The sequence below is a fragment of the Nelusetta ayraudi genome, unplaced genomic scaffold (assembly GCF_046127955.1).
Source record: "Nelusetta ayraudi isolate G7.1 ecotype Tasmania unplaced genomic scaffold, CSIRO-AGI_Nayr_v1 ptg000039l, whole genome shotgun sequence".
Classification (NCBI taxonomy): domain Eukaryota; kingdom Metazoa; phylum Chordata; class Actinopteri; order Tetraodontiformes; family Monacanthidae; genus Nelusetta; species Nelusetta ayraudi.
Window position 1 is genome coordinate 377,394 of NW_027466089.1, and position 20,614 is coordinate 398,007.

General features: G+C 41.4%; 4 protein-coding genes across 5 annotated transcripts; 2 read left to right on the top strand and 2 right to left on the bottom strand.

Annotated features, from left to right (window-relative positions):
• Nucleotides 1-782: 782 nt before the first annotated feature.
• On the bottom strand, nt 783-5,666 carry LOC142892629 (uncharacterized). Its single transcript, XM_076032842.1, has 11 exons — nt 5,532-5,666; nt 4,676-4,837; nt 3,087-4,577; nt 2,916-3,008; nt 2,719-2,823; nt 2,492-2,601; nt 2,190-2,381; nt 1,940-2,102; nt 1,690-1,855; nt 1,500-1,594; nt 783-1,382 (listed from the first exon to the last, which is right to left on the bottom strand). Exons 2-11 carry the CDS (start codon nt 4,830-4,832, stop codon nt 1,297-1,299), a joined length of 2,658 nt encoding a protein of 885 aa, XP_075888957.1. The 5' UTR covers nt 4,833-4,837; nt 5,532-5,666; the 3' UTR covers nt 783-1,296.
• A 246-nt stretch (nt 5,667-5,912) lies between these two features.
• On the top strand, nt 5,913-8,415 carry irg1l (immunoresponsive gene 1, like). Its single transcript, XM_076032843.1, has 5 exons — nt 5,913-6,061; nt 6,231-6,418; nt 6,732-6,824; nt 6,916-7,121; nt 7,196-8,415. Exons 1-5 carry the CDS (start codon nt 5,974-5,976, stop codon nt 8,121-8,123), a joined length of 1,503 nt encoding a protein of 500 aa, XP_075888958.1. The 5' UTR covers nt 5,913-5,973; the 3' UTR covers nt 8,124-8,415.
• A 7,922-nt stretch (nt 8,416-16,337) lies between these two features.
• On the top strand, nt 16,338-17,895 carry LOC142892633 (ectoine dioxygenase). Its single transcript, XM_076032850.1, has 6 exons — nt 16,338-16,555; nt 16,644-16,866; nt 16,940-17,031; nt 17,152-17,291; nt 17,388-17,492; nt 17,577-17,895. Exons 1-6 carry the CDS (start codon nt 16,420-16,422, stop codon nt 17,664-17,666), a joined length of 786 nt encoding a protein of 261 aa, XP_075888965.1. The 5' UTR covers nt 16,338-16,419; the 3' UTR covers nt 17,667-17,895.
• An 8-nt stretch (nt 17,896-17,903) lies between these two features.
• On the bottom strand, nt 17,904-20,292 carry LOC142892634 (glutamine amidotransferase-like class 1 domain-containing protein 3, mitochondrial). 2 transcript variants are annotated; one of them, XM_076032851.1, is made up of 5 exons: nt 20,147-20,292; nt 19,595-19,707; nt 19,324-19,495; nt 19,034-19,235; nt 17,904-18,945 (listed from the first exon to the last, which is right to left on the bottom strand). In XM_076032851.1, the coding sequence occupies exons 2-5, from the start codon at nt 19,700-19,702 to the stop codon at nt 18,753-18,755; spliced, it is 675 nt and encodes a 224-aa protein (XP_075888966.1). In that variant the 5' UTR covers nt 19,703-19,707; nt 20,147-20,292; the 3' UTR covers nt 17,904-18,752. The 2 variants fall into 2 exon arrangements, with proteins under 2 accessions (XP_075888966.1, XP_075888967.1); XM_076032852.1 differs by having other exon boundaries at nt 19,595-19,704; nt 20,147-20,266.
• Nucleotides 20,293-20,614: the final 322 nt, after the last annotated feature.

Genomic DNA, 20,614 nt, shown 5'->3' on the forward strand with positions numbered 1-20,614 from the left:
ATAAAAATCTGTGTTCTTCATTGCACTTAATGGGCATCTTTGTCAAGATGTGTTGGGTTTTCATAAAAGAAATTATGAAAAAACAAAAAATAAAAAAAGCTATTTTGATCATCGCATGGTTACTTGACCATAGCAAATCACAGGGAAATATTTTCTGAGATGACTGAACCTTGTAACAATATTATGTTCCTGGTTGACTTGTGTCTCCTTGTTCTGTCAATTGGTTTGAGCAGCGCAAACATCATCAGTTTGATAAGTACTTAACCTTTCAACAAGGGAAATCCAAGGGATGTTTATTAGCATGTTGGAGAAACTATTGCATGGAAAATAGTATAAATTGTACAGAGTGCTTTTACTTTTCAAAAAATAAAAACACAATGATAAGTGTTTTATTTTAATTCAGCCAGTATTCCTTCAATTCTTTGAACAACAGGGAGATATCCATTTAAATTGCTGTCCACACTAACAATAAATTGAGTTGTACCCTTTGTACCATCTAAATTAAAATCCACAAAAATAAACAAATGTATATGAACATAATTCAACACCATTCACCAAAAAACCCTCTCCAATTCAACAAACGTACAGCAAGTAATCATCTCCTCTCTCTCTCTCTCTCTCTCTCTACATATATATATATATATATATATATATATATATATATATATATATATATATATATGTATATATATATATATATATATATATATATATATATATATATATGCACATATATAATATAATGTGTTGGGAATTGTTGACAAACTACGCAAAAGAATAAAGACCGTTGACAACCATGGAAGTTTATTGGTTCAAAAGGAGCAAACGACACAGAATTATTCAGCAGTCTTCAGAGAAGACTTTATATACACAGCAAGTTCTGTTTCAGTTGGTTCGGCAAGGTTTCAGGCCCTGTCCACTCGGGAACGTTACCGTGAGTCAGTCGGGAAATGGCAAAGAAGGCTATTTGAGAGGATGCTTGGCCTTAGCGTTGAAGATTAAAATAACTTCTCTGCTGTGTCCTTATCGTTTCATCTCGCCATCCAGATACACCAGCCGGTAGCTCTTCAATGCTCCAGTGCTGCTTCATTCAATATTAGCATTACAAAAGAGCAGAAAATACAATGAGCTGTACCCTTCATTTTACCACCGGAAGTAACAAAAATAAAGACATCTATACATAATTTAACACCAATCACCAAAATATCTCCAGTTCCACAAATATACATCAAGTAATCCCTGCCTCTATGTTTTATAAGCTGGGTTCCTTTCCTTGAAGGAGCTCTTTGATTGAGGTCACACCACAAGGGTTTTAACTCTGTCAAAAGTCTGTCTGACTTTTGCTGCAGGAACACAGCCCTCCCTCACAATGGTGATAGTGCCTGTGGGGGGGGGGGGGGGGGGGGGGGGGGGGGAGATCCAGAAAGGGGTCAGTCAAAGCAAAAAAAAAAAAAGAGAGAAAAAATTGTAAAAGTTGCAGAAATGTCTGAACGTTTTACCTTCATCAATGCTCAAGCAGTTAACCACAGTGGAGGCAACAACTTCATTGGAGTTCCCATCGCATAGAACCCCTTGGATCTTATGACCCAGTCGGCTGAGAGTAAAACAAAAGAATAAAGTGGTGGTTGTGAGAGGAAGCAGAACATGTGATGACTTCAGTGCTGTGATTTTCAGCGAAGACACACTGACTTGATGACCATGTCGTGGTGGGTGCTGTCTGGCTCTCCACTAGGATTGGCTGAGGTGATAGCGAGGGGTCCAGTGATGTCGCACAAGTGGGCTGTCACTGTGTGGTCTGGGACTCGGATCATGATGCTGTCACGGGTCCCAACACGGTCAAATGCAGGCCCGACTCCTGCATTGGGGAGGGAGGTGAAATAAATACCTATTTATTTCAGCTTCTCTGTGTTCTTAAGCCATTTTACAGAAGATTTCAAACCTAGTCTGAGCAGCCAGTCTCCTTTACTGACGATGCAGCTGATGCCTCCTGGATACACGTTCCTCATGAACTCCCAGAGCAGAGGACTGAAGGGAGGCTTTGCAGCCAGCAGCTGTTCGATGTTGGAGATACAAATGCAGATTGGTTTCTCTGCTGGTCTCTCCTGGAAGGTAAAACAACACCCCGATGAGTTTTGCAGAGAAGCCAAATTTGTTGAATATTTCCTGCGTGCTTGTTTCCGCAAGCTTACCTTGATATTATAGATTTTCTCTATAGCTTCAGGATTTTTGCAAGAGGCAGCAAGAGCGTAGACAGTGTCTGTGGGTATTCCACAGACTCGTCCCTCCTCCAAAAGGTGGGCGATATTCAGGAGACTGCTAGTGAATCGTGAATTAAACGTAGGACATTGGAGCACTGGATCAGACTCTTCCTTTACTTTGCCCTGAGACAGGAAATAAATGTGGTCAGTTTCTCCAAATCAAAAAATTTCAATCCAATCAAAATTCGATGGATCAAAGGAATCCAAACAAAAGGAATGTCTTTATTGGTCACCTTAATCAATGGAGGTCCCAGAGGCAGGAGTCTTTGTGAAAAGATGCTGTTCATAAGTGAGGCCAGAGCTCCATAAATGCAAATTATTGAAAGTAGAGCAAGCATGGCTACTGCAAAAAAACAAAGTCAAGAAAACTGTGATTATTGAAGCATGTGTGTTTAATTAAAATGTTTTTAAAAGGCTGTGGTGGACACTGTGGTGATTTTGAGGCAATGTTCAGACTTACTCTCTAGTCTGTATGGCAGACGCTGTAGTGTAGAAAGCAGGAAACAGACCAGAACAACCTCCATGACCACAGTTAGAAACAACATGGCAAGGTTCCTATGGGCAGCTGACAAAAGAAAAACAAATAAAAGAAAAATTTGGGGTGAAAAATATCTCCAGTAAAATGCTAAATAAACACCACCAGAAACTGAAACACACCAATTAGCATAAGGAAGGCATTAATGACAAGGAGAGCTGCGACTCCTGCTGTAAAACCATTGGCTGCCTCTGGGGGGAACTGAAGGAGGTGACCTGGGTACAAGCAAATCAAGATAAAAATTTAGTTAATTTGTAAAAAATAAACAGATTTCTTTTTAAAATTTTATATACCTGCAAATCTAAACCAGGTCCAGGCTGCCCACACAACTGCATACATGGATGGGATGAACGACCCAAAGCGGCCGCCATCTGTGACTTGCAGACGACTGACGTAGATCTGGATGATGGCACCAGATATGAGAACCCAAGGCACAGTGAGATGCAGGAACGTAGGGTTCATACTGGAGGAAGCTGTATGGAGAGCTGACAGAGCTGCAACCCCATTGCAGAGGTAGAACATGGTGTCTGAGGGCTGCTCAGTTGGAGGCAGGCCCTCCTGGTCTCCCTGTTTGACCCTACCAAGGTTCAAAGACTTCCTTAGCAGGTCTGTAGAGACAGGCTGGGGTCCGACTGGGATGAGAGACTTCTCCGCGATCGTGTTGATGAGACGTGTGAATGTACCATACAGGGAGACTGCAGCGAACAGGGAGCAAGCTACACCAAAGAAGATGTAGTATCCCGGTGAAGGGATCTGGGGGACCGTTGAAACTGTAAGCACGACGAACATCACATTGTGGAGCAGTTCTAGAACATCCATGTTCAGGCTTCCCACACAGAGCACCAAGCCTGCGGCCACAAAGAACCAGTTTCCCACCATAGACTCCCTCCCCAACTCCAAGCTGTTGTCCTTTGTATTTAGACTAGATATCACAAACTCATCCCAAGCCTTGATCAGCCAATATGTGGCATGAAGGCCAAACTTGGTGGTGTGGTAGCCATCTAGGCGCAGACAGGAGTAATAGCTGGAAAACAATTGGGCACCTGTGATAATTGAGATCCATGTTACTGCCAAACCAAAGGTCTTCACGTAGTCAAAGTTGTAGAAAGCAAATATAAATGAGGAAATAGTGTCACAGAAGAACCCCAAGGCCATTGGTTCCGCATATTTTGTGTTTTTCTTCTTTTCTTGGCCAGTGCTTTTGGCACTTGCCGAGTTGGCCGTCCCTAACAGGAGAACATTGAAGAGGGGGGTTCCAAAGCCTTTGAGGACGAGCCGTTGAGTCAGACCTTTAGCCAGAAGTGCAGCTGAACCATAGATAGCGAAAAGCAGAATGACCATCTCAAATACTCCAGAGACCACAAGAGCCCAAGAGCTTGCCACGAGACCTACTGCCTCAAAAATCAAGGTGACTGTGATAGCTCCAAAGACAAAAGGCATGATGTAGTTGACTGTTGCAGAGCAGAAAGCCAGGAGAAAAGACAGAATGATGTAGGGCACTAGGCCAGCAATCGCTGACTCTTTGATGAACTGACTTAAGAAGTCGATGGGAATCCCTGTAGTGGCATTTTGGTGTGTGTTGTTTGGGTAAATGACTGACAAACTGTTGTTGGAGATCTCCGGTGTTTGAGAAAAGCTACCAAAATAAATTCTGGTTGCACCATAACTGCCCCAGAGTGCAGCATAGCCTACAAAGGCAGTGGCACTCAAGTGGTCATACTTTCTAAAGGACAAAAGCCCAGCCACCAGCTGACAAATGCCACCAATCAGGATGAGATGAACACCTGTAATAAACATGAAATACATTAGATTGCATTGCATTGTATTGTATTGAATTGCATTGCATTGTATTGCATTCCATTGCATTAATCTTTATGTTTACCTGCAAGTATGTTCTCAACTCCCACTGGTTCAATGCCAGTGCGAGCAGTATTGAAGTTCTGTAGAAGTACGAGAAATGCACTGATCCCATTGGACAACAAGCCCAACACTCCTGGTTCCCCATAGAAACTTGCAGGAAACCCATCTGAGGTTGCCATAGTGTCTATTTAAAACAACAACAACAACAACAACAACAACAACAACAAAAAATTAATCAATAAAATCATGAAATAAAAATAAAATGTACAAGTAGCTAAGATGAACTTTTAAGAGAAAATGTTGAAACCACATTGAGAACATTTTACATTCTAAACGAGAAAAAGTAGAAAACTCAATCTTATGACTCCAATAAATAAAACATTTGTTTTACCAAGAAGCTTACAAAAGAAAGTGGCGGAGTCACTGCTCACTGGTATGTGGTGTCATAGTGTCTTGTTATTTTTAAGTCACTGAACACAAAAGGGTGGCAGCCAGCCCATCCCAGTTAGAGGAAGGAGCAGCCTGAGACTCAGCGGAATAGCGGAGAACTTCTCTCCTCACTGAACTATAGAGTTTCATGTTTTATAAATAGTCAAATTTAACATTGATTCTCATTCAAACCAGCCAACAGGTTGTTTTTAGTAGGATTGTGCTGTTTCACTCATTCATACCTTTTACTCAATATTAAAATGGCATCAATTCTCTCTCTCTTATCTTATCATTAGTATTAAAATGTTAAAATGAGACACGTTTTAAATGACTGTGGATGATCACAGAACGTTAAATGCTTTTTATCCATACCTCTGCCCTGTTATTGAACATGTAGAGTTTCAAAACATCACTTGACAACAGCAAAGCAAGCGGCAGTAAAGACCTACCCGGTGCAGGTGTCAGGGATGCTCAGGTGGATTTTCTGTCGAGTTGTGCTGTCTGAGGCAGGAGTGGGACTGTTGTAAATAAGGCGTTTGTGGGTGGAGCGTTTGAAAAAAAATTCCCCCACAACACTCTTTATCTGTCTGGGACATGATAGCTACACAGGCATGACTCCTTTATATGTCCTTCCTCCTCATAATGGAGGTGTGGTTCACAAAAATGTGTGAGGCGTGAACACTTCCCACTTTTTTGTCACATGATTAAATGTTTTTCCCTTCCCTCCTCTTCCTTGTCATTGGCCATATAAGTTAGTTGCTCAGCCTCCCAAAAGCATCAAAGCCCTTCAGAACCAAGGAGGAGACCATGAACTCCACACTGCGGGTAAGGACTGAAATACTGTTTAGCAGTTTTTTTGTATTGCATTGCACTACTTGCTGCTCTTGCTTTATGTGCAAGATAACAAATTATTTTATCCACCAGAAAACAATGAGACCAATGAGTGGATACAGAGGTCTGCATAAGGCTGCAGTTAAAGGTAGAGTGAAGTGCCCAGGTCTTTGTTCTCCTTTTGTAAAACAAAAAATTGCAGAAATAAAAGACAAAGTGTGTTGTTTTGGGCAGACTGAGTAACTGATAAAAGTGTCACCTATTCTGATATATATGTATATATATGTATATTTTCTTCTTTACTCTGTCCCATTCAGTTTTGAAGCAACCAGACCCTGAAGTCACAGTAACGGAAAGCTTTGGGAGGTTTCTTGCCGAAGTGAAGCCTCACCATTTGACACCTGTTACGGTCAAGCGCAGCAAAAGAATGGTTCTGGACAGCATCGGAGTTGGTCTGATTGGCAGCAGGACGACCGTGTTCGAGCTGGCACTGCAGCACTGTCAGGTGAGGCGCAGTGCAGAGGGAAAATAATAGATTTTTTCATTAGGTTTCATATTTGATGTGAGGTGGGTGAAAGCAATGGCTTTGAACCTTCCACCGCCACAAGTCCTCGGTTGTTTTAGAGGCCAAGTGCGGACAGATGGAGAGAATTAAAAAAAAAATCACGGGTTGTTATCTAAATTTCATCTTTGAATATGACAGCAGCCCAGAGTGCAGTGACCTTCTCCTCCAAATAATTTTGACCCATGGCTGACGAAAAAGAAAATCATTGAGCTCAGACTGTTCCAGTCCTGACACCTTTTAATCTTCCTTTCAGCACATGTATGCTCTTGACCCCATCAGCTCTGTCTATGGGCATCCGAACACCAAACTTTCCCCGACGCTGGCAGCCTTTGTCAACGGCGTGGCGGTGAGTATTGGCCCCGCTCCACCAGTGGTCAAATCTCAGGTACTCCAGGACTAACGGATGGAAATGTTCATTTTATGGCCCCTCTCCGCAGACACACTCGATGGACTTTGACGACACCTGGCACCCTGCCACTCATCCTTCAGGAGCGGTGCTTCCTGCTTTGTTGGCACTCAGCGACACAGTGCCTTGCGGCAGCAAACCCAGTGGTCTTGATCTCCTGCTGGCCTTCAACGTTGGCATTGAAATCCAGGGTCGACTCATGAGGTTCTCCAACGAGGCCCGCAACATCCCCAAGAGGTGAGCTCCTCTAAAGGAAAGGGTATGCCACCTCATGCTGCCTTATTTTGTACTAACTTGTCCCTCGTCACCAGGTTTCATCCTCCCACTGTGGTGGGCACCATGGGAAGCGCCGCGGCCTGCGCACACCTCCTGCGCTTGAGTGCCACGGCTTCCAGTCACGCCTTAGCCATCGCTGCCTCCCTGTCGGGAGCTCCCATGGCTAACGCCGCCACTCAGTCCAAACCCTTTCACATTGGTAATGCATCACGCTTGGGGCTGGAGGCCGCTCTTCTGGCCTCCAGGGGCCTAGAGGGCAGCGCAGCCATCCTCGACGTAGTCGACGGGGTGGCCGGCTTCGATGCTTTTTACGAAGACTACGTGCCGCAGCGTCTGCCATCGCCGGCTGACGGCGGCCACCGATTCCTGCTGGAGGAGCAGGACATGGCCTTCAAGCGCTTCCCAGCTCACCTGGGGATGCACTGGGTGGCGGACGCCGCGTCGTCCGTCCACAAGCTCCTCATGGGGTGCGACCCCGGCCAAGTTTCGCCATCTCAAATCGAAGACGTCCTGCTCAGGGTCCCCAGATCCAAGTACATAGACAGGCCCTTACCTGACTCTGAGCACGAGGCACGCCACTCATTCCAGTTCAATGCCTGCAGCGCTCTGCTGGACGGTGAGGTGACCGTGGAGTCCTTCACGCCAGCAGCCATGGCCCGCCCCGACCTGCAGGCCCTGCTGAGCCGTGTTCGCGTCGAGCACCCCGTCGACAATCCGGCCAACTTCAACAGCATGTATGGCGAAGTCCATGTGACGCTGGTTGGAGGCGATACCCTCAATGGGCGCTGCAACACCTTCTACGGTCACTGGCGCAACCCGCTGACCAATGAGAGCTTGAGGAAGAAGTTCAGGAGCAACGCGGCGGCGGCGCTCCCCCCGGAGAAGGTTGAGAGGCTGATTGAAGTGGTGGAGCAGCTGGACAGAGTGGAGGACAGCACTGTTCTTCTCTCTCTGCTGCAGTGACTCCCCACGTGTCAGCAGAAAATTTTTCTGCGAGACGACTTTCGACATGAAGTGTTTTTGCCCCTTTTTTTTTTAGTCCACTTGAATACACTGCAGTCTAACCCTATGTATTTCATAATATGTGTGACTTCTACCTGAGCGGGCCGAGCAATAAAGTCAAAACTTGTTTGTATCTTCTGAATAAATTTGTGTAAAATATGATCTTGCCACATTGTAAAAGGGTGAAGGAATATTTATGTCATATAATATATAATCATATAATAATAATATGTATTTATAACAAATAAATTATGCAATTGATTGAAAGATTGAAACAATTTGTGTGTTGTTCCTGATTTCAAGGATCACATCGGATGAAATGATGATTTCAATAAAATCAATGTTAAACATCTTATTTAACATTGATTCTAGTGCTATTCAAGTCTCTTGTTGATACACTGGGAATGAACTACTCCTTCAAAATACAAAGGCATCAATACGAATCCTTTTTTCTTTATAAAACGTGTTTTTGCACGGTGAGGGCACAGAGTACATACGTTTACTTGTTGCCAAATAAACGTACACTTTCATAGTGTCGGACATTCTGTACTCCTTTAAAGACAAAGGTTCCGATGTCCGAAACGTGGAAAGCAGGAAATCCACCAGGAATTGATAGAGAAGGGGCTTTTGGTCTCACGTCCGCATTACCACATTTTGAAATAAGAGGAGACGCCTCTGACGCAGGGACTCTGCGTTCAGCCTATTTACAGTGAGGACAAGTTTCCCGGGGTTAAATTTCAACGTATAATAGCTATGACACTGAGCGTTGCAGGCAACAATGCATTCAGCCAGGAAATAATGAAGCAGAGGCTGCCTTGCTGTCATTCCTCTAGTAAGTCATCCACTGTCGTAATGTCACTAACAGCCAGGGTATAACGAAGCAGTCATTGCTGTCATTCCTGTAGTAAGTCATCCATGGTCGTAATGTCACTAACATTTAATCAGGCCTGAAAATCACAACCCTCTGCTCTAGAATGCATTGGCCCTTGACAAACTTGATAGAGTAAAAAGTCAAATAATGATGACAGAATTTTTTTCATAAAAACACAGACACGTCGAACTCTGGAGTCTAGCAAAGTGGGCACTGTGTCACACGGATCACTCTTCTCGGTGAATCTGCCCACCCCGAAACCAATCATCATTTTTTTCACTTTCAAAGGAACATTAAAAAAAAAACAGCTGACTGTTGCTGGAGAGATGCCACAACCAGATGGAAACAAAACAACAGCAGAGCACAAAAATGCTTGCTGGGAAGATGACACATCATATTGGGGGAAGTGCGAAACTATTTTAACACCGCTTTCTGGTAAAGTGTCGCACTGGTCTGACAATGCCCTGATATGTTTGCAGATCTTTCCAGGGTGTGAACGGTGTATCGCCCTGGGCCAGTTTGAGGCTTGGCTCTGATCATAAATCAGTTTAGACACGCGAACATTTTGTGAGCTAATTGTAGTTGGACGAGGACAGAATTAGAAAATTACAAAAAAGGACTATTACTACTTACTACTATCTCTATTACAGCAAATAGATAATGTATAAAGAAAAATTTGTAAATACATTTGGATAGGCTCCAGGAATATCTTGTTATGATGTCAAGTATTGGTAAACACATTTATTTGATGTTCATTAAAGTGATGGAATGTGTGCCATTCTGTATTTATTTGTACAGAGACTGGACAGTCCTAAACGGGTCAAGCAGGAAGTCTACAACCAAAAATAGAACACTTACTTACTGAAATAGACATCCACATAAAGGGGCTTTTCACGTCACGTAATTCAATCCATTGAGTGACCAGTTAATGTGTATCAAATAGACAAACGAGGAACACCTGGCTACGGCTTCAGGAAAACACGCTAAGTCTCTTGCACGCCATTTGAGGTTAATGGAAGACTAATGAGGATGGAAACTGGGCTTTTCCCCAAAGAAACATTATGCTTTACTTTAGATAAAGTAAGTTATTCATCAACAGCGAAGGCCACTCACAGCATATGTTTTCATCAAATTGAACTACGTTAACCATTCACTAGCAAAATCCCCAGGGTTGGTGCAGGAAGAAAGACAAAAAAGATATAAAGCAATAAAAGAGCTTTGTATTAGGACGCAATTGAAAGAATTGACTGGGAGAATTCCCGGAACTCTTGTGGTAAAACAAACTCAGAGATGTGGCCTGTTTTTCTACTCCAGGCTACTTTATTCATAATAGTTTCAGCATTGATGGAATGTTCCCGATCCCAAAACCTTCAAAAACAATACTATTTGATTCCAATATGTCAAATATTGACAAATATTGATATTCTAATATGTCAAATATTGGAATCAAATAGTATTTTTTGACAATATGGCATATGTCAAAGTGTTGAGCTTATCTAAAATAAATTAGCATATAGGCAGAATATATCCCTGACATTATAACAACAATAAAGATAACAAAAATCATTATAACCATTTTCAGGGTTCATATGGTATTTATCCAGGGTTTATATGGTGGTTTTTGTTTTTGTTTTGTTTGTTTTTTAGATTAAGCATACTTTTCTGATATTATATGGTGCCATGTAATAAGTGTTTCATTTTTCATCCTGGACTCCAGTTGAGCTGGGTTTCCAAAAGGGCGTGTTTTATCACATGCTTACTGAAAAGGTCAATTCAACAGTATCAGCTGCCCTCAAGACCAAGTCCAAGTGATAAGCCTAGAAGCAGAAAAATTAATGCATCCTTGTTCTCACCACAAATGAATGACAACATGTTCTGGGCGAAAACCAGCAAGCGGAACGCCCGTGATCTCACCCATGTCTTATATAAGTTAGCTCGTAAGATTCGCATTTCGACAAACATAATTTCCCATAAGAAGGAACCAGCAGGTATTCCCTGAACTTCAGGTTGTGTCGACTCTGACAGGGTTTGTTGATCCTTTGCCTTGAATTAGTACTGACTGGAAATTAACAAGCGAATATTTGTTGTGCACACTTAACAACAGCTGGAATTCTGGTTTTGTTCTTTAGGTAATGATTATGATAAGAATAATAAGAATAGCTGGGAAAATAAAATAGGGTGTTATCACTCCTTCAAAAACATATTTGACTTCTAACTCCTTAGACTACCGGTTCACGAAAGGCTGAAGTGGCCCTTATCCATATTTATTTGCTCGAATGCTACTAATGCTACACAGTCATAAGACTTCTTGTGGAAAATGGGAGATTTTTTTTGTTAGTATTGTTCATCGCCAAACCTGAGTACCTGCCATGTTGGTTTTTGCGCTGTTTTATATTACTGTGTAGAACGTCTGTCTTCACCCACACCAGGCTAAAACAGCAGACGTGGATACAGGGCCTGTTTCTTATGTAAGAACATGATGCACATGGGGAAGGATATGATGCCCTCATTGTCTTTTCTGCCGCAAACAACAAAGGGAGGATCGCTTGTTGAATTATCAGATGCACAGTTCACCTTTGATTAGAAGACATGTCTTGGTGGAAGATGACTTGTGAGAACAGCGTGTGTGATGTCACAAAAGGATTCACATTAATCTGATAACTTCCTGGCAGAATGTCAATCAGCAGTCTAGAATGTCGTGTTGCAGCTACTTCTGGTTTAAATTTCATTAAAAATAAAACAAATGGTGCCGCAAACAACAAAGGTGTTTCCTTTTTTACTTGCTGGATTACACAGGGGGAGAATTTAATACATTTTCAATTGTTGTATCATTGAAAACTGTATTCACAGTATGATTTAATTTGGGGTAAAATTGGATTATTGATGAAACGCATTCAATGTTACTAGGTTCCTCATTTCATGTTTGCAGAAACTGACATTTTTTTCTGTTATTTCTTTCTTTTCTTTTTCTTTTCTTTTTTTCAGAGAAGATTAACTCAATGTAGTCCAAAGTGGTAAAGTCCAAGTGAGTGGATTTTTTTATTTTTTTATTTTATAACGATAATAACTGTATTAACAGGAAGTGGTAGAAGTTGTTGTGCAACCCATGGTCAGCATTACAACCATGCAACTGCATGCAGGTAATAAATTAACTTTAAATCTCGATGACTTCAAAGTGACTGCTATCAGCACGAGATCTTGCGTCAATCTGTTTCTATATTTAGACAGAGTATATTTCCCAACAGAATGGAGGAGCATTCCCAGAACTGATGGTGTGGCGAGACTGGAGGTTCATTGATCCTCTGCCAAAGTTTTTATTTTGTGCTGATGTGAAATTACTATTTAAATATTTTTGGTGCAAAATCAAAACCAGTTTGATTTTTTTCCCTTCTTTCTTTCTTCTTCTTCTTCTTCTTCTACTTATTATTATTATTATTATTATTATTATTATCATTATTATTATTATTATTATTATTATTATTATTGTTATTAGAAATAAGAATAGTGGGGAAATAAAGTGGGGTGCACTCATTTCTCAAAATACATATTTGACTCTATAACTGCGGGCTCGCTGAAGGTTTAAAAGGCCATTATCCATCTTTAATTGCTCCAATGCTACTAATGCTACACAGCCGTAACACTTCATTCTTGTGGAAAACAAGACTTTTTTTTCTTAGTATTGTTCATTACCACACGATAAACTACCAGAATATCATATATTCCTGTGTCCGTCGCCTATCATCGACAAGACAAGGCTAAAGCATAGAATCAGTGCATATTTGTTGCGCAAGAACATGATGCTCAAGGGGAAGGATTGACGATTGCATTGCATTTGGAACATATCTGTCAGCCAAAAAATGCTTTTGTGAAACGAACCAGAGAGAAACAGGTGTGATAGGCAAAGACTGTTTGAAGAAAGAAGGAAGGGAAAATCACCGGTTGAATTGACATGGATACAGGGCCTGTTTCTTATGTAAGAACATGATGATTTTCTGCCGCAAACAACAAAGGGAGGATCGCTTGTTGAATTATCAGATGCACAGTTCAGTTCACCTTTGATTAGAAGACATGTCTTGGTGGAAGATGACTTGTGAGAACAGCGTGTGTGATGTCACAAAAGGATTCACATTAATCTGATAACTTCCTGGCAGAATGTCAATCAGCAGTCTAGAATGTCGTGTTGCAGCTACTTCTGGTTTAAATTTCATTAAAAAATAAAACAAATGGTGCCGCAAACAACAAAGGTGTTTCCTTTTTTACTTGCTGGATTACACAGGGGGAGAATTTAATACATTTTCAATTGTTGTATCATTGAAAACTGTATTCACAGTATGATTTAATTTGGGGTAAAATTGGATTATTGATGAAACGCATTCAATGTTACTAGGTTCCTCATTTCATGTTTGCAGAAACTGACATTTTTTTCTGTTATTTCTTTCTTTTCTTTTTCTTTTCTTTTTTTCAGAGAAGATTAACTCAATGTAGTCCAAAGTGGTAAAGTCCAAGTGAGTGGATTTTTTTATTTTTTTATTTTATAACGATAATAACTGTATTAACAGGAAGTGGTAGAAGTTGTTGTGCAACCCATGGTCAGCATTACAACCATGCAACTGCATGCAGGTAATAAATTAACTTTAAATCTCGATGACTTCAAAGTGACTGCTATCAGCACGAGATCTTGCGTCAATCTGTTTCTATATTTAGACAGAGTATATTTCCCAACGGAATGGAGGAGCATTCCCAGAACTGATGGTGTGGCGAGACTGGAGGTTCATTGATCCTCTGCCAAAGTTTTTATTTTGTGCTGATGTGAAATTACTATTTAAATATTTTATATTTTATAACGATAATAACTGTATTAACAGGAAGTGGTATTGACGATTGCATTGCATTTGGAACATATCTGTCAGCCAAACAATGTTTTGTGAAACGAACCAGAGAGAAACAGGTGTGACAGGCAAAGACTGTTTGAAGAAAGAAGGAAGGGAAAATCACTGGTTGAATTATCAGATGCACAGTTCACCTTTCATTAGAAGACATGTCGTAGTGGAGATCACTTGTTAGAATACCGTGGGTTTACATAGCACAGAGAGATGTCACAAAGTCATTGACATTAATCTGACAGCTCCCTGGCAGAAAGCCAATGGACAGAATTGAATGTCGTGTTTGCAGTTACTTCTGGTTTAAGTTTCACTGAAAATAAAGCAAAATGGTGCCGCACACAAGATTTTTCCTTTTTTCACTTGCAGGATTATCCAGAGGGAGAATCAACACTTCAACATTGTCAACTGTTATCTCATTGAAAACTGCCTTAGAAAATTAAAAAATAAAATTTGAATATTGATGGAATGCATCCCATGTTACCAGGTTCCTCATTTCATGTTTGCATAAATTGACATTATGTGGGGTGCCGTTTCATATGAATTTTATTCAGTTCATTCTTTCTTTTCCTTTCTTTTTACCACTGTTGATTATGATTCCATAATGTTTCAACAAGTACTTTCAGAGAAGATTAACTCAACGCTAATGGGGTCCCTTAAGTCCAAAGTAGTAAAGTCCAAGTGATCAAGTTAAAGTTTGGGGGATTTTTTATTTTTAGTTAATAATGATAATAACAGTATTAACAGGAAGTGGGTGTGGTGCAACCCGTTGCCAGCATCACAAACATGCAACAGCATACAAAATAATAATACATAGTTTCTTGGTAACTTTAAAATGGCTGCGGTTAAGACGAGATCTTGCGTTAATTAGTTTCGTATTGAGAGAGAGTATATTTCCCAGCAGAAGGGAGAAGCAGGAACTCTTAGAACTGATGCAGTGTCGAGACTGGAGGGGTTCATTTATCTTTTGTCAAAGGAACCTGCTTTAAAGTAAATCTTTAAATAGAAATTACTATTTAAAGATTTGTGGTGCAAAGTTAACAACAGTTTGAGTGGTTTTATTATTGTTATAATTATTATTATTATTATTATTAGTAGTAGTAGTAGTAGTAGTAGTAGTAAATACATTTATAAGAATAGTGGGGAAATAAAGTAGGGTGCGCTCATTTCTCAAAATACATATTTGACTTCTAACTCAACTTAAACTACGGTCTCGCTGCTCCATTGTTACTAATGCTACACAGCCGTAACATTTCATTCTTGTGGAAAATTAGGCATTTTTTTGTAGTATTGTTCATTACCAATCAAGCTAGAAACTATACTGAAGGAATACCATATATTGCAGACACAGTGCTTGTTTCTTATGTAAGAACATGATGCACAGGATTTGATTGATGCCCCAGGCGTCTTTGGTACTGCTGTCTCACTCTTCCGTCCCGTCCCGTTTTGTGAAACATACTGTGGAGACGGAGGTTGAAAAGTCGAAAGCTGTTATCATCATAATTCATTTCAAAGAAACAAGGCAGGATAACTTACTGCATCATTGGATGCTCAACATAATTCACCTTTCATTACATGTCATCGTGACAGGTTACTGAGGGCAAAACATTGTGTTATGTAATACAGAGCTATGTCAGAAAATAAGTTACACTAATCTGACAGCTTTACAATGGACAATATTGAATGTATTGCTACCGATTCTCCTGATTTAATTTTCCTTAACAAAAAAAAAAAAAAAGAAGAAGAAGCTAATTGTGCCACAAACTATTATAACAGATTTAGTAATAGAACTGAACTGTTAAACAGCGAAAAGATCAAGTTAACACTGATGGTTATCTTAAAAAAAAATGGAAGCTGTTGTAAAAAAGTTATTGTGTCAATAATTTTATAATTTCAATGAAAGGAGGACAGAGTCCAGCAATCACTGCGACCTTAAGTACAGGAGAGGTGGATGGAGAAATTGAATGAATGAATACTAACAGTTTAAATGGAAGAATTATGAGAAGTATTATAAGAAGTAGTCATTCCTTCCATATTTTATTTCTAATTCCACAATATTGAAGGCTTTAAATGGCTCTTATTGATCTTTCATCACTCTTGCAATATTAATGCCTTTCATGGGGGCCTGTTAGAGGGAGAGTCACACAGGAAGGAGTGTTTGTTTCAGGCTGGGGAAAAAAAATGTTATCACTATTAATAGCTTTCAGTAGAAGAGGTGCGAAGTGATGAACGATATAAAGTTTCATCATGTCACAAAACAGGATGGGGCACCCTACTGCTGAGTCAGGGTTTTTCCACAGAGCTCTCTTGTGCTCTATATAAACCTGGCTGTTTGAGCTCTGTGACAGAGAACACCGGGGAAGACAAAACACAGGTAAATGGTTCCCACAATACTTTCGAAGGAAAGGCTGAAAATTTCAAAATCCTGACTATTTTCTCCTCTTCCTACCTTCACAGACAGTAAAAAGATATTCTTTTCAGGAAGAAAAAAGATCTCAGCCCTCAAATGGAGATGGAGGCATCTGCAGCGAAACTGAAGGAGCTCTATGACCAGCAGGGCTTCCTCACAGCACTGCCTGTGCTGAAAGAGATAGAGCTCAGGGAGGCCAGACGTGCCTTTGCTGAGCTGGAGGAGGAATTTGGTAAGAAGCAACTGAAATGCAAGTGACTGAAGAAGAGGGAGGAACAAAAAACTCTCACTCAACCTTGTTTCTGTGTCCTTGCTCCCAGGTGAAGACTACACCCAGTACAGCCTCCACAATGTCCACCTCCAGTATCCCTGGGTACGGGAGCTGACCACGCACCCCCAGATCTTACAGGTCATCAAAGCCATCCTCGGCGCTGACGTCATCCTGCTGGACTCGCGCTTCATCTGTAAATACCCAGTGGTCAGAACTGAGGGCGGCGCTGGAGAGGAGGCGCTGCCATATGTGGCCTGGCATCAGGACATGAGGTGGCGTCACTTCCTGGAGCAGCAGTGGCAGCTTCTGTTGACCTTCACTTGACCTTCGGTGTTTCTTCGGCAGGTACTGGGGTATTGCTGGTGGCCCTGTTCTGTCGGTGTGGCTCGCTTTCGATGACTCGGTGAAAGAGAACGGAGCCCTGCAGGTCATCCCAGGTAGTGCACCCACTGAGTTGCGCTTTTCACACCAATTTTGATTAAAACCCCACATTGGACAGTTATAAATGGCATTCACTGAATCAAAAATAACCTGTGTTCTGATTCCTGTTCCTGAAGAGAGCCACTGTGCCGGCATGTTGCCCCATCGCCAGGCCATCAGGCCGGGAAACATGCTGACAGTCAACCAGGAGATCCCAGAGGACCTGGTGCAGGCTGATCAGGCTGTGCTTTGCCCTCTGTTGGCTGGCCAGATGTCTGTCAGTTCAGCTTCTTCTCTTTTTCTAAGAGATTTACTTCATGATTTGATGGCCAATGAATGAAGGTTTTGTTGTTTCTTTGTTTTATTTTTCTAGATCCATGACGGGTTACTTGTCCACGCCAGTGACTCCAACACTTCCCAGAAGAGGCGCTGCGGTTTCGTCATCCGTTATGTTCCCACCTGTGCCTATCCCATCGAGGTGAGAAGAATATGAATTTGAACCTAATGTATTTTTATGTTATGTCTCTTATATCTGACATCTGATTCTGTCTCTTGCCTCCAGGATCCTGACCGCCCCAGGAAATTTGGTGCAGCGGTTCTGGCCTGTGGAACTGACGGTTTCAACCACTTCCGCAGCACTGACACTTGCTAATTCTTTAGAAATGTAATTTTCTTTAACAGATATCTTTAATAAATAGACAACATATTTATCTACATACTGCATACTTATTTACTACAATAAATCATTTTTATGGCATATGTTGTGGTGGGTTTTCAAGCTCACTGACAAGTGAAACTGTTGAAATTGTTTATTGTACATTTTTTGTCTGAAAGATGGTGTCCTTGTATTGCTTTGAAATAAAAAGTGAGATAAACTTCCATTTTGACCACTTGTTAATTTATTTTTATTGTTTTTCCTGTTGCTCAGCATTTTGGGTTTTGCAAAACATAAAATAATGTGGATTCAAACTTTCTTTTGGTTGACAAGATAGAACATTTAATTTGATTGATTGAAAACTGGATTGACCTTCCAAATAAAATGTACCTATTTTCACAATCAATCGTTTGTTTTTATACAAAAAAAATTCTGAAACATTTTTGCATTGCGGTGCATATCAATCAATATTATGACTTTATCTAAGTATATTTGTGAGAACAGATATTGTGATCAAAAATGCAGATTTTAAGCAAAAAAAAAAACCCACAATTTTAAGTTTTAGAGTGCCTTTCATTTTAGATTTGGGTGCAACACACAGTGACAAGAACAGGAAAACTGATAAGTTCCCTCCATCTCCAATCTATCCATTGATGAGAAAAAATAATTTGTGTGAAGGTTAAGCTATTTATACCTGACTGCTTTCTATACGCCACATTATAGAGTCTCTCTTGTTTTCTAATCAGATTTTTTCTTCTTTTTTTTGCAGAGACGAGAATCATTCTTGTATTGTGGCATTTGGCTATCGATAATATGACTCTGGCTAAGTGTGTGAGTACAAATAGGTACTGCATTGGTAGGTATTACTCTAAATCCTTTGAGAGAAGTGTAACTTCGAATTTATTCAATTTGGTGTCAGCAATACAGATTTTAAGAAACAAGAAACCAGTTTATAATTGTTTGAACAACTTTAATTTAAAAACAGGCAGCATCCAGAGAATGCAGGAATATCAAACTTGGAAACACGAGCAAACACTGGGAAACACAACAAAATATCTGTGCATGTGTACATTGTTAGGGACTTTAAGCCAGTTTGAGAGTCTCTTTAACCATGACTCCAATTCCATCAAACACCTTGTGAAAGGGAGCTTGGCACATGAATGCACAGGTGGTGATCAGCTTGTTTTTCTTGTCAACGTGCGCTTTTTCCACATCTGTGTTCACGTGCTTGCAGCCCATGGCCTTCAGGGCGTCCGCTGTCTGGGCGTACGGCCACCTGATGATGACAATTAAGACAGAGTCTCACCTATACACCCTGAGAGGTTTCCCACAGATTAGTGACATTTGGTGGTAGGAAAACTCACATGTCACCCTCTTTGTCCTGCCCCACAGTGAGCTCGCAGCCGGGCAGCAGTTTGGCGGCGAGGACGGGCGAGATGCAGCACATGCCCAGTGGCTTTCCAGCTCTGTGAAAGTCCTTGACGACCCTTTCTACGTCGGAATGAACGGTGCAGTCCTTGTTCTTCTCCGCCCAGTTGGAAAGGTTCTTTGCCACACCGAAGCCCCCTGCACAAAAACTACATGTCAAAGAATGACCAGAATGGGTCAGAATGGGAAGAGCTTTTCCCAGTAGCAACTGTTTAGGGAGCCTGACCTGGGATGATGACGGCATCAAATTCTGAAACGTCCAACTTGGCCAGATCGGTCACGTCACCTCTGGCAATCCGGGCACTTTCCTGTAAGGCGTTTCTCTTCTCCTCTGTTGGTTTCCCTTCACAATGGTTCACAACGTGCATCTGAGCTACGTTTGGGGCGAACATTCGCACCTAATGCAAAAGAGTCGGCGTGTGAATTGTTGTGACGGGCAAAGATTTTAGCTCTAATCTTCAGGAATCGTCACACAAACACCAGTGTCCCTCTCTTACTTTGGCTCCTTCCCGACTCAGGTGCACGAGGACGGCAGAGGCCTCGTGGATCTCAGTCCCGTCGTAGACCCCACAGCCTGAGAGGATGACAGCCACACGCTTTGCCATGGCCACTGCAGAACACACAAGAGCACAGATGTCTGAAGCAGACCTAACAAGCCTGAATAGTCAGTGCAAAGGCAGGAAGTCTGTTGGCGCGGAGGTAAACACGAGGAATAAAAGAAGTGAATATGTGTTTGGGGCAAGGATCGGCTGGGGATCGAACCACACAATCGCTCTCCCAGTGGCCTGGTGCTGCGGTTGATGCCGTTTACAGCCACAGAGGCTGTTGCCAGGCAACGGTCAACAGGACTTTTCTTTTGCCTTCAAAGTTTCCTCTTTGAGATAAGTCAGATTTGATTCTATAGCATGTACGATGGAATACAACAAAATGCTTTAGACCTTGTTTATTGTTTTTGCTTTTTAAATAGAAAATAGAAATACTTCATAATAATAAGTACAACATGAAATAAAATACTAAGAAGAGACTGAAGTGGCGGAGTCCCGTCTCACCTTGAGGACGTCGACAGGTTGACTGACTTGGTGCTGGGTGTGCTGCGGCTGCCGGCCAGGTGTTGAAGGCGCTCCTTCTCTTCCTCTGGACAGAATGAAGCGGTCTTTATACCGAGCCTGACGCACCGGCTCCTCCCACAGGAAACACGCCGTTGTCACGTCAAACACGGAAGACTTGCCGAGTTTGGGGAAATTCCCAGCGATTTACCGGCGACGTTTGGAGGGGGTTGGGGGAGTGGAGGGTTTTATTTCACCGGTGTTTCGTTTTGCAACGAAAAATATTTACATAGATGGGCTCCAACCTCAAGATTTTATTTTATTTTTTTATTTTTTTATGTTTGCAGTGAGGCATGTGTCCTGTTTCCTAAATTGCTCGTAGAAAATATGCCGTTTTCAAGTATAGGCCAACTTGTGACAGAGACACTAAAACGATGGGCATTCATTCATTCGTAAATTCATTCATTCATT